Below are 20,527 nucleotides of genomic sequence, written 5' to 3'. Positions count from 1 at the left end.
CATCTTCTTAAAGTGATATATTCTAAAATATACAATATAGACAGGTCAATGCATATTTTCTAAATGTGTTGGGAAGTTACACTTGAAGTGGAAGGCAAATTTATCTGTATCTTTTTTCAATGTGTAGTCAGTTCCCTAGGAATACTAATTATACAGATTTGACCAACAAGTTGGTCAATAAACGCCTTAGTCACATTTGATATTTTGGTCCAGGTTTTATACAGACTAGTGGTTCTGAACTTCTATTAATTGCTTTATGCACAATCTAAATTAAGCAAACAACAATCTGTCCTGCACACGTAGTTCAATACATAAATCACAGAAGACATATTGTATTGTTCACGTACTAGGTTTTCATGGTTTCAGATTCTTATTAATAATGTGTTGAAATGTATATTTTTTCCAGGACACTTACTTATTATTTTAATCAGATTTTCTTCACAAAATTAAGTCAATGTTTTCATATGACATTTTGAATACAAAACCAAACCTTGAGCTGCATTCACATAATGCCAATAATTCTTTCAAAATATTTTAATATTCTAAAAGTTAGTGTATTTCAACATACATATCAGTATTTCAATGATTTTCTGAGTAATAATTAATTGCATAGATGCTAATAATAGTGCTAACAGTCTGCAATTACTGAAATATTATCCAATTTTTCTATCAACAAACCATGACCATCCTGTTTTATACAACTGAAGATGAAAAAGCCACGTGTTTATTTTCTCCCTAAAATAGCATCATAGATCTTTCCAGTTGCTTTCACTTGAATGTCCTTGAAGCCAGAGGCTGTCAGCAGCTTGCTATATTCAGAGGGAGTCCTCTCTTTCCCATCTGCATGGACCAACATGTTCAACGAACACAGCTGGGAAGTCAGAGGGCCACTTTTGTCCTCATTTAGAAGTACTTCAACCAGCAGCAACCCACCTCCTTTAAATGTGACATAATAAAAACAGTGTCAAAGAAAATATGGTCCAAAATTATTGGTAAGAAACATTATGGTGTAAAAATAGCCGAATATTCAAAAGTATGTGTACTCTAGTTGCTTTATGAAATGTATGCCTCAATGCATCTTTTGTCGTGAACGTTTACAATGAAATACATTTTCTTATCAAAATAACAATAATTACATATGCAAATTTAAATTGTGGAATTAATCAATGCATACTTCTTTGAATACATGAAGATATAAAATAAATGCATTTTGAAATAATATTTGTTATGTCGTGATTATGGCAAGTTCTATCAATACCCTTATATTATTTTTTAAAAAGAGATCACATCCTCCCTTTCTCAAAAAAACTATACACACTGATTCTTATAATAAATTGCCAGAACCATTTATTGAGCAGCATGTCAACACATTGACTTTAGATTGCATTGTCTTAATTGTAACGATAAGAGTAAGACCATAAGCTAAGCCTAATGTCATTGGGCCATATTTACAAATGTGTACGAAGTCTTAAGACACCTTACATCAATTTACTTGAATGGGTCTGTGAGGGGCCATATTTATAAGCAATGCTAAACCATAATAACATCTGGAATGGGCTGTAAAGTGTTTTATGTCTTAAATTTAATTAATTAGTCTATATCTATACAAACCCAAAGCCCATTTTCATAGAGTGGAAAAAAACATAACTTTTAAAAGCACTATGGTTTTAAGCACCCTAAACAGACTCGTGCCTGTTATGCCATGTTGATTTCCCTTCCCACTAAGCAGGAGAGTTGTCTGAGAGTGTTTTGGGGATCAGAACCAATAATTAGTATGTGGCCCCAAAACATATTTTTGGTTAGAAGAAGCTTTAAACTGTGGTGTGTTTATTATTTTCATCATAATACAGTATGTTTATTTTCATTGGAATTGTATTATTCTTTAAGTTGATATACTGTATACTGTAGTTGATACTAGATATACTCAACTATATAATTAATTAGACAATGACTGGACAAGCCAGTATCAAAAGTCATAGTGAATTTTCCACAAATAGGAACTTACCAGGTTTGCATGACTTGTAAATTTTATTCAGCAACTGTGAACATTTCTCTTCTGTCCAGGTATGACTTATCCTAGCTATAATAAATAGGTCTGCTTCGGGAATTGGGTCATTAAAGAAATCTCCTATGGAAGAAAAAACAAGGAATTCTCATCGTTATGCAGTAACAATAGAACACAATTTATATCAAAATAAAACAAATGGCAGAAACAACACATTATAAATTAAACAGGTCCATATTGTATTTTAATAGATATATATAGAGTATTCTGCAACCTGGTATTATTGTATCTGCTTCTCGAGGGGGAGAATTTTGCTTGAATTCCAGCATGACCTGCATGTCATTGCGTAAATCACGTTGTCGTCCTGGGCTTGAAGCCCTCAAATTAGAATCTAGGTATGTTGGTGCATGAAGTGACTGTGAGTGTACAAATCTGTACATTGTTCTGATGCTGCAGCAATGTATACAAATATTATATTTAAAAACAATTTATTAATAAAATGTTTTCTTTTTATATCACCTTCTTGCTAAATCTGCCCATAACTTCTCCCATTGCATGGTTATGATCCACTCTTTGTAAAATGCACATGCCCGCTCTGTGATCTTAGTAATTGTAAATGTAACCTTCTACTAATTTTCCTCTATACCACACTAAACTCAACAATACATCTTATAGTAATACTATAAATCAATCAATGTCATCTGCTGCTAGAGCAGGGGTAGGGAGCCAGTCGGTTAGGGCCGCGGATGGAATGAGCGAGAGCCATGACACCTGTGGTTGCGCAGGGCCCAGGCGGGCGGCCGGTGCAGGGAATTGGCCCCTGCCAGAGGTCGGCCCCAACATCCACATCTGGCTGGCAGACACTGTTGGCTGCCGGGCCCCTGCTTTCCCCCGCTGTGGTTCAGCCTGCACTGTGAGCACAACCCACGTTCGCTGGACGTAAGTTAGGCCCGCCAGCATTCACATCTGTCCTGCACTGAACAGAGGCTTCACCCCAAATAAAGGAGAGCAGTTTGTGTGTGTGTTTTCATATCTGCTTTTAGCAAACCACGGTTTGCACAGGAATACCCGCTTTAGAAATATCATCACTTCATTTGTATGTGTATATACAGCAAAATGGCTGGGTTCCCTGAGCAATGTTCATGAAAAAGTCACTGTCGCTTTTCTGCGAGGTACTGATAAATGAAGTTTAATATTCAGGGGTTAGTCAGCACTGTACATGGGCCCTGGGAGAGCCGTCTGTGGCCATGGGGAAGAATACCTGTGGTCTGCCACAGTTAGGGACCCGCTACCCAGTCCCTCTTTGTGGTGCAGGTGTAGGAGGTGGTGGAAGAGGTAGCAGAAGCCCACCAGGGTGGTTCTAACACAGAAGTTAGGTCTGACCGGAAGTCACATAAATAACTTTTGTGTGTATTTATTATGTGTAGAGAGGATGTGGGGGTGGGGGGTTATTATTTAAAGTTGGTATAGGGGTTATTATGTATAGTTTGGGGGGGTATCGGGGTGGAGGGTTATTATGTGTATTGGGAGTGGAGATTTATTATGTGTATTAGGGATGGAGAGTTGCGTATTGGAGTGGGGCGGTTTTATGTGTATTGGGGATGGAGTGGTTGTGTATTGCGGGTGAGGGGTTATGTATATTGGGGGTGAGGGGTTATGTGTATTGGGGTGTGAAGAGCTATGTGTAAAGGGTGGGGGGCTGTGTGTGTATTGGGAAGGGAGTTGAATGTGTGTGAGAGGGGGTATTGGAGAGAGAGAGAGAGGGGTTGGGGTGTGAGGGAGAAGTGGTGTGTGAAAGAGGCAGGGGATGTGTGAGATACAGGGGGGGTCTCCCAAGGCAGCTGACACTAGGGGGGTCCCAAAGAAAACTATAGCCATGAGACCCAGGAAAGCTGTCTGTGGCCATGGGGAGGGTTGTCTGTGGCCTGCCATAGGTAGGTCCCTACCTGTGGTGCAGGTGTAGGAGTCAGCAGCAGAGGAGGCAGAAGCCCACATATGTGGTCCTAACACAGAAGTTAGGACCGACCGGAAGTCACAGAGAGGGGGAGAAGAAGGGGGAGGGGCAAGAAGAGGGGTGTGGAGTTAACAGGGAGAGGTGGAGCAGGATTGAAACAGAAGAAAGGGGGGAGTGAGAAAAAGGAGAGTGGGGAGAGTGAGTGGGAAAAGGGGAGGTAGATAGTGAGGGGAGTAAGAGGGAAAAGACAGAGAGATGAAAGTGATAAGAAGAGTATGTAGGGGAGAAGCTTTGTGGGCCACAGATTTAATATAGATTTCAAATAGCGTGTGTGGCCTGCAAAGCTTGAAATAATATTAACTAACGGCGCCAATGATGCATAAACCAACAAACTATGTGCAATCATCAAATGTGAACAGATAATATTAAATGTTACCAAACATAAAAGTCCTTAGTAATGTGAAAAATAACGGGTAAGTCCCAAAATTCAATATTCAGTTAATCAAGTAACACTTCTTAATTCCCTTGTCTGGCTTCTCATTCTTACACTAGAGCTGATTAATAAGGAGCCAATCAAGAGTATTTCTATGCCCCTAGTCTTCTCTAGCTCTCTGCTCCTGGCTGCTTCCTTTCAACCTTACTTATCTGAACTGTTCTTTTATATCTTTAAAACCTTTATAACTCACTGCCCCCATGCCTTTCATTTGTTCTCTTCCAAGTATCAGCACGTATCATGTCTGAACCTTATTTTCTAAGCAGTACTGTACCATAAGAGAGGAGTGCGCAACGTTTTGATCCTGAGGCCCCCTGCCTACTCACCTCCCAGCTCGCGCCCCCTTCCTGCTCGGCTGTGGCATCAAATTACGTTGCATGGTCACGTGACATCACCATGGCAACATGACCCAGTGGTTCAATTGATGCCGGGTTATCATGGCGACACGTCACCGAAGATCAGGTTAAGAAGCTGCAGAGGCCTTGCACGGTTCCCTGGCATTTAATTTAAATGCCATGGGGGAGAGCACGGAACCTGTGTAGCTGCCGCGACACCCCAGGAAATTCTCCCGCCCCCCACATTGCGCACCACTGCCATAACAGACCTTCTAGTACCAGAAGACACCTTAATGCTCATTCACATCCCAAATAACTGTGGTGGTTTGGATTATGTTAAAAACCATAACAGGTTATACAGACATAGAAATGTATATAGTTTATTGCAATCCTAAGGCATGGGGTGCCGGTTTCCATCAAATCTATATTCCAGTCCCCAGCAATTTGCACCCTGACAGGATTTGTGGCTGCAAAACAAGCCCAAATCATCACCCCTCCACCACCGTGCTTGACAGTTGGTATGAGGTGTTTGTGCTGATATGCTGTGTTTGGTTTTCGCAAACGTGGTGCTGTGCATTATGGCCAAACATCTCCACTTTGGTCTCGTTTCTCCAAAGGACATTGTTCCAGAAATATTGTGGTTTGTTCAGATGCAACTTTGCAAACCCATGCCGTGCTGCCATGTTCTTTTTAGAGAGAAGAGGCTTTTTCCTGGCAACCCTCCCTAACAATATTATAGTGGTAAAGTGAACACAGGCGCAAACAAATAAAAAGTGAACACTAATAATAAGTGACTTAATGGATACTTAAATAAGTGAATATGTGATAGTAATAATAATAAGCAAATACAGTTTCACCCCCTGCTCAGAACCCACTGGAAGGGGCAGTCTTCACTCTTCCCACAAAGTAACAGCAAAACACACAAAATCCAATGGGAGCATGGGGAGGAAACAAAAATAATTTTAAGTGCAGCAGAATAGCAATGTGGTAAAAACCTCCAAACGACTTGGCTCTAATAGATTGACTACTTACAAGATGTAAGAGTCAAAAAGACAGGGTTGACTCATACAGTCAGTGGTTGGTAGATGGTACAGTTGTCATCTAGGTGGATCAGGTTCTCAGGAGGATGTAGCCCAATGTTGAGAGAAAGAAACTGGCATAGCGCAGATCAACCAAGGTAAAAAAGTTTATGGCAATAAAAGTAATATACTCACAATCTAACAATAAAAAACGGGTATATCACACTGCAAGAAAGGGTGACTACAGCCAGCTGGCTCACCATCCCGCAACGCTCCCCACTTCTCCGTCTCTGCCTCCGGTCAGCTGTGACACTGCTCCGACTGGCGTCTGACATCAGATCCGGGTCCGTCGCTAGCTAAGGGCTGGATCTTCCGAGACTCCTCTGCTGATGGCTCCGTTCTGGATAAGACTCCCACTCTACGCGTTTCGCCACGTGTTAGCATCGGCTTCGTCAGGAGTGTGGAGTCTCATAATACAAGGCTAACTTAAATAGCTTGGTGGTCTAATTAATGATCAGGAACAAGCTGTTCTTTAAAGCGCTAATAGGGTGACTGATGATGTTAAAATCACTTGCACACAATAATGGGGTTAAAATGTCAATGCAGTAAACATATGTATTTAAAACATGAGATGAAAAAAATCTTTAAAGGGATACTATCTATGATGTATATATATAAATATATGAATATATGAATATATAAATGGTAGTGCGGTCAATGAGGAAAATGGTGTCCCCATGGACAAAAAACAGCTGATTGTGGGGATATACACAGATGAAAAATATATATATATATAAAGCATGATTCCTATGGATGCACTTATGTGCAAATGTACATATATATATAAATGCTAAGAATACATACACTCACTAAGTATCAAATATCTTATTTTGACAAGATTGCAACAAATTTCCAAAATAGCTCTAACTGAACATAAAGTCTCAAATCTAAAATACAAAATATATACGGCAAACTGGCAGAAAATTATACAAATTAATTATAAAATCCTATAGTTGGATGGCATTGTTACATAAAATGGGGGAAATGTGGAAGTAAATGAAAATAACACACTCTCACTAGATGTACTATTCAATGTACAAATACTAAAACCTAAAATACACAGAATACAAAGGCTATTACACAAGGAAAGAGGAGTTGGATGAGCAAAAACAAACACCTAAAGGGGAGACAAAACCAAAGTTAGGGACAAATTTATTTAATTTATTTCAAGAATGGCATAATGTCCAACTCCATATTAAGTCCCCTTTGAGTGAGACTTCCTAGACGGTGAATCCAAAAAGATTCCCTCCTCAATAGCTCATTCTCTCTGTCCCCCCCTCGCCAATGTTGTTTTACTTGTTCTATGACTGTATAAGTCAGACCTGTAGAATCTCCTTGATGTACTGAGGAAAAATGATCAGACACACTATGAGTCTTAATTTGTCATTTAATGCTGCTGAGGTGTTCCAGGATCCTAGTTCTAATAGGTCGAGCAGTCTTGCCCATGTATTGTAATTTACATGGGCACTCTAATAAATATATGACGTGGTCTGATCTACAGGTAAGGCTAGTTTTTATGTTGAAGCTTTCATTTGTGACATTCGAGCAAAATTTTGCAATATTTGAGATTTAAACTGGCACGCCCTGCATGTTTTACACCCATAAAACCCCTTATTTTGACACAGCCAATTGTTCTGGCTTGGGTTTCTTTGTCTAAATGCACTGGGTGCCACTTTACTCTTCAAATTATCAGCTCTTCTAAACAGTACATTGGGTTTTTCTGGAATTACACTTCCTAGTATGGAATCATTTTTTTAGAATATCCCAATGTTTGTTAAGAATCTTTAGAATCTTTTTTGATTCCTTATTATAGCCTGTAATGAATGCAAAGTCTAACTGTTCTTTTTTCTTCTTAATTTTAGGTCTCAACAACTTGCTTCTATATATACTGCTGTGGCCGAGTTTATTCGAGCATTTGCCCGTTCTCGGCCGCAGCAGTAACCTGGCGCGCGCCGGAGGGTGCCGGGCGCACGCCGAAGACACGGAGGAGCGCCCTCCGATCGGGGCGCTCTCCCTCCCGCTGCCGGGTCCGCCGGGTCCCCCGGAACCCCCTGCCGCCGTCCCCCACATCGCGGGACACCAGGGCTCCCTCGGGGAGCCCTGGACGCCCGTGCAGGGGGCGCAGGCACCCGATGACGCGTGACCGCTCGTCGATGACGCGCGGCACGCCGAGGGAGTGCGGCTAGCATGCCGGGGCATCCCCAGGCTTGCGGAGCTAGCCGCACTCAAATAAAATGTGCCGCCTCTGTATATATATAGAAAAGAGAAAGAAAAAGCGCCCGATCCTTGTATAAAATCAGATATATAGGTTTAATAATCCATGGACAAGACAATTGCACACTCACACTTTGTCATAAAAATAAAGGCATGTTATGGGACCAGCCCATGCACCAGATGAACGTGAGGATTCACCGCCGTCCTATGTTTTGGATGCGGTGGAAGTCACTGCAAGTGGATGTTGCTGCTGCTGTATTCGCTGAAAAGGGTTTTAAACCTTTAAAACCGGAACACCTCTGTTCACTGCGGCCGCCGTTTGCTTCTCACAGCTCCGGGACCAAGGGAATCCTTCACTCACGTCCTCTCTCCTCACTCTGGCGTCTGAACTGCTCAACCACCGTAGTTCCTATGCCACGTGACCCTACGCGTTTCTTCCGGCTCAGAGGATTTCATCAGGGGATCCCTTTACAGCGAATACAGTAGCTACATATATATATATATATATATACCACAAAAGGTCACATAAACACACGTAGTACAACCTTTTAACAATTTATACATTTACACGGCCGGGACGAGTGGATTTACCCTCTGGGTAACTATTGGCCCAAGCAGCACGCGTGTTTTTTTTTTTTTTTTAATTTTTCCCTGCTCGCGCTGGCTGAAAAAAAAAACTCCCCCTACCTGACTGCTGATTGGCGCGCACTCCCAGGCTTTGTGGGCGCACGAACAGGCTCTATATGAGCCCGCCCCCAATGAGCGACCATTCTTTTTCCATGGAGGACACGGACACAGTAAGTGTTATTTGTATTATTTGTGCCTTCCCCCCTGTCCCCATTATGGAGGTGGTAGCGGGGGTGTTCTCCTGTCCCCGGCGCTCCCCCCGTGACAGCTTGCGAACGGGAGATGGGAGCGGGGATGCCCCTCAGGTCCCCGCTTCCACCTGTGTAAGGCCGCGGGGCAGGAGATGGGAGCGGGGATGCCCCTCAGGTCCCCACTTCCCCCTGTGTAAGGCCGCAGGGCAGGAGATGGGAGCGGGGATGCCCCTCAGGTCCCCGCTTCCCCCCGATCCCGCGAGCGGGATATGGGCGCGGGGGTGGGGGGGAAGTGTGGTTGTGGTGGTGCTGGTCGCGGCCTTAACCCCCCCTTCCCTGTGTGTGTGTGTAGAGAGAGAGAGTGTGTGTATATATGGGGAGTGTGGGTGTGTATATATGGGAGTGTGTGTGTGTGTGTGTGTGTATACAGTACTGTATATGTTGCAGTATTACTCAGTGTCAGTCAGCCAACACATACAGTACTGTCAGCCACGCCCCAGTTGGTCAGTCATCCACGCCCCAGTCAGTCAGCCACGCCCCAGTCGGTCAGTCAGCCACGCCCCAGTCGGTCAGTCAGCCACGCCCCAGTCGGTCAGTCAGCCATGCCCCAGTCGGTCAATCAGCCAAGGCCCAGTCGGTCAGTCAGCCACGCCCCTCTGACACCCCCCACAGGCCTCTCTGACACCCCCCCACAGGCCCCTCTGACGCCCCCCCAACAGGCCCCTCTGACGCCCCACACACAGGCCCCTCTGACGCCCCCCCACAGGCCCCTCTGACACCCCCCACAGGCCCCTCTGACACCCCCCCCACATGCCCCTCTGACGCCCCCCCCACATGCCCCTCTGATGCCCCCCCACATGCCCCTCTGACGCCCCCCACACAGGCCCCTCTAATGCCCCCCCCACATGCCCCTCTGATGCCCCCCCACATGCCCCTCTGACGTCCCCCCACATGCCCCTCTGATGCCCCCCCCACATGCGACCCAGTTCCTCCGGTCCCAGTCCCTACCTTGTCGCGCACCTTTCCCCAGCGGTGCGCGACAGGTTTTCAGGCTGGCAGGGGAGTTGGAGATTGGCATTTGTGACGGAGGCGTGGCCACGCCCCCGCCGGCGGTTCAGCCAATGAGGGTGAACCAGCCCCGGGACGTCATGACCACGCCCCGCAAACCTACCACCACGCCCCCTCCCGTCGCAAACGTTCTCTCTCCCCTCAGACTGCAGATCGCGGTCTAGCACTGTGCATTCGCCGCCGCCCCGCCGGGCACGTGCCACAGTGCTGACTGGGGACTCAGCCTAAAGCCACACTGATTACAGATGCAGGGGGTATAGAATGTCAATAGGGGAGTGTTCTGTCTTTTTTTCCATTTCATTTCCTACTGAGTGCGAATATCCGTGCGTCTATTTGCACTCAACTTAACGGAGTGCGAATAGCCGAGCTGCTATGAACACTGTAATGTCAATAAGCTTCTCTGCCTTTATTCACTACAAAAGCATCAGAAAGTCTTATAGCTCATTGGTAATGCTCCAGACCATTAACAGAGTGGACCAGGGTTCGATTCCTGGCTGGGATGTTTATTTTTTTCCCATTTTATTTCTTTCCCATTTTATTTCCTACTGAGTGCGAATAGCCGTGCGGCTATTTGCACTCAACTGTGAATAGCCGTGCGGCTATTTGCACTCAACTGTGAATAGCCGTGCGGCTATTTGCACTCAACTGTGAATAGCCGTGCGGCTATTTGCACTCAACTGTGAATATCCACTGCCCTCTTTGCCTCCCTGCTCTGTGGTACTGCCCAGGGTGGTAGCACACTGTTCTCCCGCTGGGAATTCGCTGCACACATTGCTCGCGCTCCCCGAACTGCAGGTGGCAGCAGCTGCAGAAACACACACGCACGCACGCACACACACACACACACACACACACTACAAGGGGGGATGCATGAGAGGACATCAGTACTTACCTCTGTGCAGAGAAGGAAGGGCAGGCTTGACTGCTCAGATCACATAGAGCATGACAGCGCGCCAACACGTGTCTGCCCAATCAGAAAGGGGATTTTTTTTTTTTTTTTTTTGGAGCGAGCAGGGAAAATTAAAATCAAACAAACACGTGTGCTGCTTGGGCCAATAGTTGCTCGCCCAGAGGTTAAATCCACTCGCCCCGGGCGTGTAAATGTATAGGATAGTCGAACACTGAGTGTATATATAGCTACCCCTGAGGAAGGTCTATACAGGACCGAAACGTTGGATTTATATGTGCCTGCTATTTTTCAAATACACTTTTGCAATATACCTTGAGTGCTGTTTTTTGTCTCCTTGGTGGGACACCTGGTTTCCTATATATAGCACAGATAACATTCCAAGAGACACTGTTTTTAAGTAATCCTTGCTTCATTCATTGTAACATCGCCGGAAGAAGAGATCAGTGTATCTCGAAAGCTTGCACAAATAAAAGCATTTCGTTAGCCACAGAACGGTATCATCTATTTATTTTTTGATTATTGAAGCTCGGCTAACACGGTACTGATACCTCTACATGTATATATATATATATATATATATATATATATATATATATATATATATATATATATATATATATATACAGTGTTCGACAAACCTATACATTTGCACGCCTGGGCGAGTGGATTTAACATCGTGGCGAGCTCCTATTGGCCCAAGCAGCACACGTGTGGTACTAGGTGGCGAGTAGATTTTTTTGTTAGGCGAGTAGATTTTTTGGTGATTTGTCGACCACTGTATGTATATATATATATATATATATATATATATATATATATATATATATATATATATACAAAAAAAGACGGCGCTTTAAGTATCTATCTGCAATATTGTAGAGACTAGACTGTATTTTCAAAAATATATAAAAAAATATATATAAAAAATATATAAAAAATTATAATAAAAAACCTAATATATAACAGAAAATTATGCTCTAGCAATATAATACCAAAAATAAAAATGTAAAATAAAATAAAAACTAAATCAATAACATAAACTAGTATTACGGGTAGGTATTGTCACTGGTGTTTTATTTGGGGGGGGGGTGTTGGTTTTACCGTTGGTTTTGAATAAAAAAAAAAATTATGTAAAATATCTAAATTTGGTCGAACCTTTTTGAACATTGAATTTTTCGCATAGGTTTCTGGGTTTTCTCTGAACATTAAACCATTTTCTTTTTTAAACTTTGAATTTTGATTCCTTGTTTGTTCAGTCTAAAGTTTGATTCGGAGTTCAAATCAACTTCAAATGTTCTACATCAGGGATGTTCAAACGTTTCCCCTCGTGCACCCCTGCCTGCTCTTCTCGGCGCCTCACGCCCCCCTCCCCCCGCTTGACCCAGGTGTCAGATGACATGCGTGGTCATGTGACGGCATGTCACCATAGTAACATGACCCTGTGGTTTAATTTCACGCCGGGTTACCAGGACGATGCGTCGTTGGAAGGGAAGGTAAGTGTATTATAAAGGCCTCGCACTGTCCCCCGGCATTTAATTTTAATTTTAATGCCTGGGGGAAGAGCGCGGAACCCCTATAACTGTCATCCCCCCCCGAAAATCAAGCGCCTCTCTTGGGGGCGCGACCTCTAGTTTGGACACCGCTGTTCTACATGTTTTACTCAGAGTTTGAATCACATGCCAGAAACCAACAGATTACGATTTAATACCTGCAAACGTGTCTCTTCTTGATGTGTGTGTGTGTGTGTGTGTGTGTGTGTGTGTGTGTGTGTGTGTGTGTGTGTGTGTGTGTGTGTGTGTGTGTGTGTGTGTGTGTGTGTGTGTGTGTGTGTGTGTGTGTGTGTGTGTGTGTGTGTGTGTGTGTGTGTGTGTGTTCTATCATTTTCAGGGTCCTCTGAAATGAAATACTATTAATTTGCAAAAATAACTTTATACTTGGTTATGGAAGCTATTTACATAGCCAAGTTTACAAAATGTTTCCAAGCTAAGTGGGTCTACTCCATTAAAGGGTCAGATCCATATAAATAAAGGGCAAAATAAAATGTATCAGTGTAACTGGCCTCCTTGAAAGATTCATGTACAATCATTTTGTACTGACTTCTTTTGTAAAATGAGAATATTTCTATTTTCTATTGGTCTGTTTAATTCTATTCTTATTTAGAAATGATTGTTCATTCCCAGTTCCAATGTCAACTAATTATGTTGCCATCGTTAGGCAAACAAACCAACAAAAGAAAAACTAATTTACCTCCAAACACAACAGTTTACAAACAGGCACAAAGTTGATCAAGAAACGATCGTAAAAACACTCCAAAGTTTTTGGTTACTATGGAAGTATTAAAAGATAAAAAAAGACATGAAAATACTTATAGATGTCGGATTTGTTAAAAAATGTCACTCACCTACATTTAACTGATTAAAGATGCCACTGCCATTAGTCCAAAAAAGTAATTTGTGTAATCCTGACTTTTATATCACAAAGTGGATCTTAATTGAAACGCCCAATGTAATTAAAACATTAGTAAAAGGATATTTGGCAAAAACACAGAAGCGGATTTGATTTTCATTTAAATTATCCAGCATTGTTTGTATTTCCAATAGTATTAGTTTTTGGAATTATCTTACAAATAAAATATTACCTTCATGAAAAGCTATCCGATGTTTCTCGTCAGTTATAAAAAGTTTCTTTGCAGTTTGCACTACTTTAGGCAGATCCAGAATGGTAACTGTTGATTCAGGATACACAGAGACAAATTGCTTGGCCAGACCTCCTGAACATCCTAACAAAACAAACAAATTGATAGGGTTTTGGATTGAGTTGTTTTATAAACAGAAAATAAAGCTACTGTGCCTTGTAGTCATACAAATTCAGGGAAACATACATCTTTGTCAAGTTAGAGGATACTATTATACAAGATTTTTTAAAGGTAGAAAGAATTGCCACCTCAGTGTGATAATGACTAATATTTACAGTAAGAGCCTGATATAATATGGTCGCATGCGGTCCATCGCAGTGCAATGACCAATATTGTACAGTATAATCTACCGTATTCTCAAATAACTCCCAAAATATATCATTCTTCACAAAGTTTTTTTTTCTGGCTTCATCATCATGAACAAATATAGATGTAGATGTTATCGCAGCTACTTGCGTGCACCAGCAATAGTGCGTTTAGAAGGGTGGTTGCTCCCACTCGTGCGTTGTGTGTCCCCCGCTGCAGCATATGAGTTAATGGGAAATATTGATGTTTTGTCCTATAAACTAAAAATGATCCTTTCACAAAATGAAATGAGCTCTGATTTTCTAACCAGTTTGATATACAGAGTTAAAGTAGATCTTTGAGCTGTTAGAAATTAGTCTATGTGATTGCTCATAAAATTGTTTAGTAGAGAAATACTCTTGCATCATCTAATTTCTTAATTTATCTGACAATCACTTTAGTGATACTGTTTAGTGCACTGCACTAAACTCAGTCACTGAGAAGGTAAATTACAATCACTAATTATCGGAATTCTAATAATATAATTTTTAATATACATGACTTTACCTCCTAGATCATATACTGTGCTAAAAACAGAGAGGTCAAAAGCTGCAATCACATCTTTTCCGCATATATTCCATATTGAGTCCATAAAACCCATGAAGGATTTCATCTGATCCTCTGACCTGCAGTAATCAATAAAATCTGTTAGTCCTTAATAATATTTTTGAAATATTCATTACATTTGGAAATTGTAAAGAAAAAAAGGTCAACATCAAACATCATGGAAGGGTGTCAGTATATAGTTATTGGTAGTTTGTTTGAGTGCTTAAAATGTTCAACCTCTGTACTGTACCAAGAGTCATAAATATACTACTGACAATAAATAAAATATAGACATTCATTTTTTTTAAATTGTATCAAGTAACATGCCACTGTGTATGAAAAATCATTTCAATAACAAACTATGGGGCTTATATTATAAACCAGTGGTGCGCAAACTGTGGGGGCGCAATATTTTTGGGGGGTGCGCAGTCGGTTGCAGAGGTCCCACGCTGTTCCCCAAGGCATTTAAATTAAATGCCGGGGGACCGCGCAAGGCCTCTGCAACCTCTGCTTACCGAGGATCAGCCGGCTTCAGGACGTTTGACCATGGCAATGCGACGTCCGGGTTCATGTGACGTCACGGTTGCCATGGTAACATCAAACGAGCGCCGATAAGCCACTTATCGGCAGGTTTTCACATACATGCAATTCCAGTAGCCCCGAGTAGGTTATCGGGGCCTATCATGGCTAAAAAATGTCGATTTCCTCTCAAAATCCTCCCGTCAGGAAAAGTTGCTGTGAGGGTGGTGAGAAACTGCTGAGAAGTGCTGATAGAGGACATAGAAAAAAAATGCATTTTTCCTGCCTCTTATTGATGCCGGGAATCGCCGGTGGTGATACACATTAATATCAGTACCGGAGACACCCAGCACGTGTCAGGTGCAATAAAAATGCATTATAGGCAACTTAATTACATTAGAAGCTAACCGCTCAGGCAATGAAGGGGTTAAGGAACAACAGCAGGTTTATTGGGGGCAGAGGGGGTGAGTTAAGGGGGTACTTGGCCCTTCACTCACCCCCTCTGCCCCCAATAAACGTAACAATATGTACTAACACCAATACAAAACCAACCCACCCCCTGTACCCCCATATAAAAGCATTTGTTATTTTTTATGCACAGGATTGATTCCAGAGCCCGGCAGGTGGTCCTCGTGGGTTACCATGGGCCTCCAGGTGGTCCCCGCAGGTGTCTGGGGGTCCTTGGGTGGTTCCCACGGGTGTCCAGGGGGCCTCCAGGTGGTCCCCGTGGGTGTCCGGGGGCCCACTGGCCTGCAGTACCAATCCTGTTCCGAAAAAATTAAAAGTGCAATACATGGATATAAATACACCCCCCGCCCCCCATGCATACAGTACAGCAACGGTCAAAATTACTATTATCCACATATGGATTATCCACAAATGGGCATTTGCCCATTTAAAATTAAACATCAACCAGCAGCATAAAGTAAATAAAACTTGCACTTACCCCTGCCAGCATGAAGGGAGTCCTCATCCTCATTGCAAGAAACAATACAATAAAAAAATTAATTTAATGGCCCCTAACCGCTTAACCACCGTAGCAGTTATTAACCGCTATAGTAATTAAGGGGTTAACCCACCCTCCCCCGATACCCACCAGGGAGATCGAACCACCAACCCGGGCCCTCTATACCCACACTGTACCCATTGACTGGTACAGTGGTATATCGTGCCCATATAATATGGGCATAACCCACTATAGCAGTCAATAGGCAACCTAATCAAAAAGCATGAAGGCCAAAAATACACAATAATAAAATATATACACAAGCACCTAAACACCCCAACAATAAAATAACTAAAAAGCCTAATAGTAAGCCACATCTATAACATTTATCTATCTCCAAAACAGCACAATAATAAAAATCTGTTATTCCAAAACATAAGAATTCAATTCAATAAACACCTAGCCAAGCAAATTATTCAAGAAATAAACGCACTAGCCAAACAAGCAATTCAATACATAAAAGCACTAGCCAACAAATTAATTAATTAATAAAACCAGTAGCCAACACATCAATTAAAACCAGTAGCCAACAAAATAAATCATTAATTAAAAACGCTAAACAATCAGAAAATTATATAAAAACAAGCCATCCAAATTACAAACTATTTAAGCCAAACAATAAATGGAAAAAACAACAATCAATAGAAAAAAGCATTTGCAAAAAAATGCATTGTCTGTCACTGTATTTATCTGTACTCTAAGCTGGCACAGATTCATACATTATCAGTCAATGGGCAATGAAAAACATAAAAAGAAAAAAAATACAATAAAAAAAATCTGTAAAAATAAAATTATACACATTCAATATTTTTCTTATCTTTAGAAGCGTTGACAGTCCGAATCCTGGCGTTTCTGTAAGCTCTTGTACCATTACGTCATCAAAGTTAATCCAACGCCATCCACCTTAAAGATCTGGAACAGGTAACAAAATTCTTCTATCACCTACTTCTATCTTCTGTCATTTTGTACTTCTTTTCTTTAATCTTCTATCTTCTTTCTTCATCTTTCAATCCAACCACATGGTAAATCCCAATGGATGCTGTGTCGTCATCTTCTTCCTGTTAAATGAGGTGTCCAGGCCTTATATAGGGCCTGTGATGTCACATTTTCAGGTCAGATGGTACAGCTCCAATCTGGTTGGACACTGTATCATGTGCCCACCTCTTTTTTTTTTTTTTTTTTTTTTTAAAGGATTTGACAAGACCTGCAACTCATTTATTCAATTTGGCCAGTGTTAGCAACTTATGCATACTTCTTGAGCACCTTGTTGGTTTACCTTGCGTGTACCTGTGTTTACTTGTATTTATTTCTGGTATTTCTTTTGTGGTTTGATTTGGAGTAATGTGATTTTTGTTTTTGTTTTAAGTTTAATTCTGGTTTTTATTTGGTATTTGCTTTATTGATTGCTGGAAATTTTGTTGTGTTTACCTGTTTATTGTTTATTTGGGGATTGTTTTGATCGAATTTGATATTGTTGGTGGTTGTGTATTTTTTTGGTTGACCGTTGACCGTTGACTGTAAGTGGTAAATCATGCCCGTATCATATGGGTATCAGGTACCACTGTGCCAATTAATTGTTTTCTTGGCATTTGTAATGTGTATATTTTGAATGTAATGTGTTTTATTTTGGGCCTGTTTTTTTTTAGGTTCCCCATTTATTGCTATAGTGGCAAAGCATGCACATATTATATGGGCATGCTTTAACACTGGGGAAATTAATGGGTAGTGAGGGTAGTACAGTAGGATCCTGGGTGGGTGGTTAGGCCTCCAGGTTTGGTATTGGTGGAGGGTGGGTTAACCCCTTAATTACCAAAGTGGTTAATAAACGCTAAGATGTTTAAGGGGTTAGGGGCCATTAGATTGTATTTTTTATTGTATTGGCAATGGAGGACATGGATGGTGATGAGGATGAGGACGCCCTTCATTCTGGCAGGCTGGCAGGGGTGAGTGCAAGTTTTAGTTACTTTATGCTGCTGGTTGATGTTTATTTTTATATGGACAAATGCACTATTATCCATATGTGGATAAAAGTAATTTTGCCCATTACTGTAATGTATGCATGGGGGAGTGGGGGATGGGCGGAGGGGTGTATTTATATCCATGTATTGCATTTTTTTTTTTTCGAAAAAGGATTGGTAACGCAGGCCTCTGGTATCAATCATGTGCATAATTTTTTTAATGCTTTTATGTGGGCTTACAGGGGGTGGTTGGGTGGGTAGTAGGTATTGTAATGTTTATTTGGGGTAGAAGTATTGCGTGAAGGGGGTACTTGGTCCAGAATGGGTTATTAGGTCTACCAGCTGGATCTCGAGGTGGTTAACTCCTTTATTACCATAGCGGTTACTACCGCTACGGTAATGAAGGGGGGTTAACAAATCCCGCAACCTTCTCGGTAGGCCCAATAATCAACTCTGGGCAAGAACCCCTTCACTCACCCCCACTGCCCCCAATAAAGCTGCAATTGTGCCTTAACCCCTTCATTGCCTTAGCAGATAACCGCTAAGGTAATGAATCTGCTTTAATGTAATTTGTATTAATAGTGTGCAGAAGCAGGTTGTCTCCTGATCTGAACCGCTTTGATTTCAGCATCAGAGACCCCCTGCTTCTGAGGTAGAGGTCCTGGTAAGGGGCATTGGATGCCAGTACCGCCACCATTTTTAAATTGTCCGCATCACGTGACCTGGGGATTTAAATACCAGGGACTGTAACTCGGGAAACAGGGTGTCCCTAAGGCTGAAATCAATGCGGTTCATCTCAGGAGACCCCCTGCTCCTGCACACTATTAGTAGAAATGTCATTAAAGCAGCTTCATTACCACTGCAGATAGCCGCGAAGGTAAAACATATTTTTTATTTTTCATTTTAATGTTAATAACTACTTTTTTGTTGCAGGGGGTCTCTGGAGAAGAACCTTGTTGATTTGAAGTCCAGGGACCCCTTGCTTCCCGAGATACAGGCCCCGTTATGGGGTGTCGGTAACTCTTATGGATTTAAATCCCACGGTCACGTGACGCGAGACATTTAAATGCATAGGAGATACCGACACCCATATACGGGGCTGTATCTCGGGAAGCAGGGTGTCCCCTATCTGAAATCTAAACAGTTCTGCACCGGAGACCCCCTTCCCATCTATACTAGTATTAATATTTATATTAAAAACTTTTGATCGCTGGCAAGATATGCATAGCTCAGGCGATCATCACACCGCCGGCAACTCACCAGTTTTGGGAATTTTGCTATCACAGGTAATCAAGGTTTTCTGAAAACCGTGAAAGCAACGCTGTCAAAACTGCCGGTGTAAACGGCACTGCAATTTATTTTTTATCGGGACTTATAGCATAGGCCCCTGTGTGTCATACAATAGGTATGAAGTCACACAATAAACGTCATAAATACGATGCAGTTTTTGAAGGTTTGTACTACTTTTTAGCATTCAAATTTGAATACTTGGACAGGGGTGCACATACTTTTTGTTATACTCCTCCCTGCCTGCTCTCCCCACCTGCTCGCACCCCCCCCCCCCCCCCACACCTTACCTGTTCTCCGGCGTATTCTGACGTCATGATGTCAAATTATGTCATGTACAGTAACATTGCTTTGGCCACGCGTTGCTAGAAGCTGCTGGAGGTTAAAGAGGTCTTGTACTCTCCCCTCCATGTAATTTAAATGTTGTGGGGAAGAGCATGGGGCCTCTGCAAGCACCATGCCACTCCCCCCCTGAAAATGTTGTGCCCAGCCCACCCAGTTTGTTCACCCCTAGCTTAGGGGATACGTCCCATCATTTGTCCCATCATTTTTCTCTTCTTGTGCTTTATAATCAAGTTACAGATCACGGCACAATTACGCTTATTATAAACAAAAACACTGGATGGCGCTCAAACACTGTACAATGAGTAAAGTAAATGTGTAAAACAGATAATACTGTGGTGAAAGTGAATAAATAAATAAATATAAACGTGAAGTGTACATATATATATATATATATGTAGCCAGGTCCCCCCTCCGTTTTGCGGCCCCCACTCCGGGTACTCACCACGGCGGTCGGGAGCTAAGCAGCCGCTCGTGGGGAGATGCGGGGGCGTGTGCGCGCATAGCGCGCCTCTCAGAAAGCGCAGGTTGCCGGGGACGCGTGCGGTCGGTTGTTAGGGCCGCAGTCGCGTTGTTAGGGCTCCCGGCAGGAGAAAACAGGCTACTAATACACTTCTTTTTGGATACTACTGAGTGTGCTGTCTCTTCCTTGCTTTGTTGGTGAATGTGCCTGTTTTCTACTAATACACTTCTTTTTTTGGATACTACAGAGTGTGCTGTCTCTTCCTTGCTTTGTGGGCCTGGGACTCTGGATCTGCCTGTAAGGAGCTCATTTATACCTACTGTCTATATGGGAAAAGCACCTACTTTACTGCAATATGTGTGTGCCATCTGTCTTTTCTTTTTATATATATATATATATATATATATATATATATATATATATATATATATACACAGTTAGGTCCGGAAATAATTGGACACTGACACAATTTTCATAATTTTTTCTCTGT

The 20,527-nt window shown here is 42.2% G+C and overlaps 1 protein-coding gene across 2 annotated transcripts in view; it reads right to left on the bottom strand.

Moving 5' to 3' along the window:
• Positions 1–518: 518 nt before the first annotated feature.
• The window catches only part of LOC142490951 (acetylserotonin O-methyltransferase-like), a 35,196-nt gene continuing 15,187 nt past the window's right edge, over positions 519–20,527 (bottom strand). For both annotated transcript variants that reach the window (XM_075593324.1, XM_075593325.1), the window contains 4 exons: positions 14,424–14,542; positions 13,515–13,655; positions 2,006–2,128; positions 519–936 (listed from right to left, as the gene is read on the bottom strand). In XM_075593324.1, the coding sequence (XP_075449439.1) occupies positions 725–936; positions 2,006–2,128; positions 13,515–13,655; positions 14,424–14,542 (595 nt within the window). In that variant the 3' untranslated portion in view covers positions 519–724. The remainder of the gene's footprint in view (positions 937–2,005; positions 2,129–13,514; positions 13,656–14,423; positions 14,543–20,527) is intronic.

Source organism: Ascaphus truei, chromosome 3 (assembly GCF_040206685.1).
Source record: "Ascaphus truei isolate aAscTru1 chromosome 3, aAscTru1.hap1, whole genome shotgun sequence".
NCBI lineage: Eukaryota > Metazoa > Chordata > Amphibia > Anura > Ascaphidae > Ascaphus > Ascaphus truei.
The sequence above is the reverse complement of the archived record's forward strand: the minus strand, read 5'-3'. Positions and strand labels throughout refer to the sequence as shown.